General features: G+C 35.5%; 1 protein-coding gene across 2 annotated transcripts in view; it reads left to right on the top strand.

Annotated features, from left to right (window-relative positions):
* Positions 1 to 445: 445 nt before the first annotated feature.
* LOC117408699 (bifunctional 3'-phosphoadenosine 5'-phosphosulfate synthase 1-like) overlaps positions 446 to 6,000 on the top strand; it is a 51,895-nt gene continuing 46,340 nt past the window's right edge. The window contains exons 1-3 of one of the 2 annotated variants that reach the window (XM_034013937.3): positions 446 to 702; positions 2,003 to 2,122; positions 4,155 to 4,269. In XM_034013937.3, coding sequence (XP_033869828.3) covers positions 643 to 702; positions 2,003 to 2,122; positions 4,155 to 4,269 — 295 coding nt within the window. In that variant the 5' untranslated portion in view covers positions 446 to 642. The remainder of the gene's footprint in view (positions 703 to 2,002; positions 2,123 to 4,154; positions 4,270 to 6,000) is intronic. The other variant, XM_034013938.3, reaches the window with a different exon arrangement.

The following is a 6,000-nucleotide window of genomic DNA, read 5'->3' as shown; positions in this document are numbered from 1 at the left end:
GGCGAAGTTAATTAATCTCCCACAAGGCATCTACTTTTCGATGCCCTTTTAATTGTGTGTATATATATATATATATATATATATATATATATATATATATATATATATATATATATATATATATATATATATATATATGTATATGTTTTCTGGACTACGTTTTTGTAGTTAAGAGTGGTGTCAGAGGCAACAATTTTCTGCCACGTCCATTCTCCTATCACAGTTCCACACAAACCAGAAAACATGTTTGTATTTTTGTACTCTAGATATGTCGTATCTTCATTTGTTAACAAATTAGTATGCTTTTTCATGTTTAGTAATATAATATCTAAAATTGTCTAGAACGGTGTTACATTTTCTAATAGCGGTAAAATGAAAATATAAATAAAACCGGAGCGCATAAACTGAAGATTCCACAAGTTTACCTTCAAAACTGTTTACGGCATCAGTTAGGCTGCTACCATGACGACAGCAACCACCCCAAGGCTAACACCTCACTTCCGATGTTGAGCTCTCTGTAATTTAAGTACATTCTAGTTCAGAGGCGATTTGGTAGTGGGTTATTAAGAAAATAATACAATACTGATACTGTACTTGTACATACGGTGAATTTGTTACAATTCTATACTACTAAACGCTGCCATGGAGACTTCTAGAGGTATTCACAAGAAGGCTAAACTGAACAACACTGTACAGAACTGGGTGAGTTTTGAGTATCCCGTTTTCGTTATTACCACACACAAAACACACACACTCATTGGCAGTGATGACGTGCACAATTTCAGCATTTACTTTCTAGCAGTGTGGACCTAAGTGTTCCAAAATACATCAGTTTTCTTTGTTATTATGCATCCCGACACAGAGGCAGCGAATAAGCTTGGTAATTATTCGAATTTCGAGAATGAAAAGCTTTACCTACATTCATTTTTAATATGAACTAGTTTTCACTTAAAGAATAAGGACTGTTTTAAATACGAAGGCACCATAGAAATATTAAAAATAAGACAATGAAGAAAATCCGAATAATGTGGCATAATTAAGAAATATAATCAAAATCAATCTAAAACAGTAAAAATAAACCAGTTTAAAGTAAATAATAACATGCATAATAGAGAATTAAACATGACTAGGACAGAGAATTCAAAACAGAAAGATAGAAGACTCAAAAATGGAAATGGTACCAAGTACACCATCATGCAAAGGAAGCCAATACATAGACTAAATGACAAAGTAAACAACAACGCACCCTGAAATAAGTAGTTAAATCAATGTGGTTACATGAGTTCAATCTTTACAAAAGTGCAGGTTTTCGAAAACAAAAGAACAATATTTGTTAACTGTTAATCCGATAACTATTTCAAAAAGTTTTAGAAAAACGTTTTACTGTACGTGACTTTTTAAATCATAATGACTTTCTGGAAATCAGAATTGGTTTGTACATGTACATTGATTGTTGATTTTAAATATGTTTTGTTTTTTGTAGTTACTGTTTTCCTCCAGTGCTTTGCTAAAAACAAGTACAAACCTAGCCTTTACAACGTGGAAACAGTTGGGGGCAGATACAAAGATAGAGATTATTTGCTATTATGAAAATTACTTTGGAACAAAATATGTTAGAAATTTCTATATGCCTTATGTAAATATTTAGCAATAATGTAAAAAAAAAAAAAAACTTGACACCTAAACCAGTCTTAAACATGATATGCTAGTTTGTCACGAAAGGAGTGACTCGGGTATATAACAGTACAAATCATATCCTGATGTAACTTTTAATCATATCCTGATGTAACTTTCACTATTATCTGCTGTATTATTGAATTGTGGTTTGTCACACTTGAGAATTATTGTATTTCTTGTTCTTATTGTATGATTTATATTGTAACTCTTGAATGTATTTGTATTTGCTTGCGATTGTAAGTCGCCCTGGATAAGGGCGTCTGCTAAGAAATAAATAATAATAATAATAATAATAATACAAAACTGTAATATGTGTGTATTCCAGGAGTCCAGGTTCCTGTGGACAGACAACACCTGCAACACCATTATAAGAAGTTGTCCGAGTTTACATTGTTCTGTATTTGTTATTATTTGGAATGGATTTTTCTTTTTTTTACAAAAATTTGTAAGTGTAACATTATAAAATAGTATGGCTCGAGTCTTGTCTGAACTATACAGCTTGCACTGATGAGATAGGAAAAAGCAAAAAAAAAACAGGAAACACTTTTCTTTGTGTTACTACATATTCTTGAGTCCATGGTTTTTTGTAGTTATGAATGGTGGAGTTTCCATGCATGTTTTTTTAGCTTGAGATATTTGCTCGAGAAAAATGTCTTGTGCAAAAAGCTTTTCCGGGTTTCCATTCGCTTCGTTTATTTTACTCGCGAAAACACAGCTTTTCACCCGACGTCATGCAAATTAAGGGGAAAGGTGGGGGTCGATATGTAAATTAGCTGTGCGTAAAGTTCTCGTGCTGTTTTCGCAGATGGCTCGTGAAAATGTTGTTTCCATGGGCACACAGAGAACTACTACATGAGAGAATCTAAGCTGTGATTTCTAAATACCTCCTGCCTGGTTGTTTAATAATGTGTTTTACTGCTCTTGCCCAAATTTGTTTTTTAAATGTCATTAGTGGGGTGTCATGTCGTTAGTAGTGTTTCAACTAATTTATCTTACGACTCATTAACTAAAAATTAATTCGGAGGTATAAGATGAAACTGACCAACAGGAATCACAGATCACCATGGCTGAAAACCAGCTGAGATGTGTTATATATATAATTTCCCTTTCATTCAAGCAATACAGCATATAGCAGATCAGGTGATGCTGCGTGTACTACCCTGGCTTAGAAACCCTACCCATCTGGGCGGCTGACAGCTGCTGAGGAAGCATTCAACACCACGCTTGGGCAAATGCGGGTAGTGGGCACTTTAAAGGGAGGTGGCGGAAACTGATGAAACGGACTGAAGTGCAGGATGAGTTTGTTCCTAAAATTGCCACTGCCTGCTGTAACCTGCAATAAGTTGTGTTGGATTTACTGTTGTGTTAAATATTAGTGATGCAAACAAATAAAACACAATTAATACGTTCATTTTCAATTTTATTTGGTCAGGTCTGAGAAGGCATCAACAACTTGTTGGTAAATATGTTTGTTGTGCTGTTTTGGGCAATTGAGCTGGCTCAGTTAACCAACTATGTTAACGTGGAGGACAGACACGCGTTGTCTTTAGACATAGCTGGGATCAAAAAAAGCACAGGAATTAATTCAGTTACAGACATTTAAGCAGCTCACTTGCTCTTCGTGTTTAACTTTAGCATAGTTTTTAAGCAAGGGTATTCTCAAACAGCTTCTTTAACACTATAACAAGTGTACACTGCAGTTCATGGTATATTTGTAAGCAGTTTTATACAGAACTGTAAACCCACTGAAGATATACAGCATGACAGAACAGACACACAGCAAAAAACAACAATAAAAAAAGGCTTCCCGCATTATCATTAAGGTGAAATACACCACTGCTAACCATAAAGCCACCCACTTTCTGCCGTCTTGGAACCCACAGTAACAACTGACCTGTTCCCTTGCAATGTGTAAAGCTGTGTCACATAAGGACAAACGCTCATTTACATTTTTATATGAAATGCGGGTTTCCATGTGAAAATGGGCGTGGTTTCCCTGTGTTTCTTGTCATTCACACAAGTAAATGAGATTTACCCTATCCCTCTCTTTGGCTGTTTTTTTCGGCCACAAACCTGTTTCACACGCATCGCCACTTCATGTGTAAATATCCCTGCATGGAAACTGGTCCATTGATGGACAACTATGCTATATACAGTAAATCTGTGTGAACTGTTTTTCACAAGCATATTTGTGGTTCCTTAGGGGTCAAAATTAGTGATATGTGTTAGTTTTTGATAGACCCCTAACAATGTGGGAGTCTAACGTTGAAAGATTGGTGCATTAAAATACTTCAATAGACAAAGTTTTGTTAGTCACTAAAACATCTTGTTTGGCACTAAGGTTATTCTGTTTTTGTAGAATACTGGGATTGTAAGAGGCAATTTTAGTGTTTTTAGTAATAGATTATTTACAAAACTTTTTAAAAATGTCTTATTATACTTGACTGTCTTTTAATTTGATACATGTGTTTTTTCAGGGAATGCAAAGAGCTACCAACGTGACCTATCAGGCGCATCATGTCAGCAGAAATAAACGTGGCCAAGTGGTTGGAACAAGAGGCGGATTTCGTGGTTGTACAGTGTGGCTAACAGGTATTTTATTTATTGTTATTGTACAAGTAAAAAAATATATAGATGTCAATAATCAACAGTCTAGTTTTCACATAACTAAGTTCAATCAATTCCAGCATGATTTCTATGGTCTGTATTGGGTGGAAATTAATTTGGAAAACTCAAGTGCTCCTCCCTGGTACCCAGTCAGTTCCAGTGTTGTAAAGTAAGTCAGCCTAACGCCCATGGTCTAGCTCCAGTTGATCGCATTATTGAGGAGTTTGGTGATAAAACGAGTGATCAGGAGATGATTTATCGGTATGCACTACTATGAAGATGTATGTGAAAAATACAGCGAACAAGGGGTGGGGCAGGGCTGGAGATGCAGTACTGAGTGTCCTGTTGATATGCAGTGCCTTTTAAACCTGTTTTACTGTGAAAAAAATACTTTTAAACAGCGCGTCTAAAATAAACTGTGCATGTGAAAATAAATTGGACCTGACGCGCCTGAGATGTGCTGAATAAATGGACCGCAAAGGGTTAAACATAATCACCTGGGGCCGGTTATACTAACAAGATGAAAATACCAGAACGGATCCGGAATCGCTGGAGTCGGATCAAAGGGGTTTTACTCAGCGGATCTGAATCTGGCTTCATTGATCCATAATCTTGATCCGATCTTGGAGCTGCACACCTCGTAACTAGGGAAATTAAACAATGAGAAGCTAACATATGTGGCGCATAGTTTAAAGACCCCGGCTGTCAAATTTGTATACAGCCTGAGATCACAGTAATGTTAAGAAGAAATGGCAAACAGATGGACAGAGATAAAGCAAACAATGTAAATCCAGGTTACTGTATGCGAAACACTTTATTTTATGTCAACAACAAAAAAAAAAGGTTTTATTTTTGAACTCACCATAGCTCTGTGTTATTTACTAATGTCTTTACACTGACGTTTCTAACGGTCTACGTGCAGTTGAACTTTTCATATTAAACTGAAATAGTAATGGGGTTCTCTCCAGGCCTTGTTGCCACCTGGCTGAAAAAACCCGATCTGCCCGTCTTGCAGATGCTACTGTGCCTTTAACAATAAGGATTGATTGCGCTTCTAGTAGACTAGACCACTTGCATGTTGCTGGGTGAAAAAAAATAAATCATTGTATTATCATTGTCCTTTTTTTGTCGTACTGTTGTTCTGTAAGGTGATATAAAGAGCATAACAGCTATACATATGCACCAAAAAAAAAAGTGTATTCCTTTTGTTGTGATATCTTAAAAATATGTACCCAGGTGCTTGTGAGAAATATTGGGGGGTTCATGTATAGAGGCTTTACGCCTTAAAGAAGAAAGGCGTGATGGGTTAATCAGTGGAACACTTATCAGCTGATATACAATTACAAATGCTTAAGTGCAGAGGTGCTGGATTATTACAGTCCGGTTTCATGCAACAGTTTTTTTTTTCTTTTGTGGTGGGTGGGTCGCAACCTGGGATAAAACCACATTAATTTTATTCATCGCCTTGGTTTAATTGTAAACTTTCGGTATTATAAACTAAATCTACTTTTTAGACATAAAAACAGAATAAAAACACAAAATAGCTCAAGTGAATAGCCATTTCCTCACATTACATTTCTTTGAAACGGACCATATGAAATTATTGTTCTTATATTTTACGCAAAATCTTCTAATATGTTACTAATAAGACATTAGTTAAGCAATCATCCCTTAAATCTATATGGTTTTAAATAACTTAATATTTTAAACTGATTA

Source organism: Acipenser ruthenus, chromosome 2 (assembly GCF_902713425.1).
Source record: "Acipenser ruthenus chromosome 2, fAciRut3.2 maternal haplotype, whole genome shotgun sequence".
Classification (NCBI taxonomy): Eukaryota; Metazoa; Chordata; class Actinopteri; order Acipenseriformes; family Acipenseridae; genus Acipenser; species Acipenser ruthenus.
This window is presented reverse-complemented; position numbering and strand designations above follow the sequence as displayed.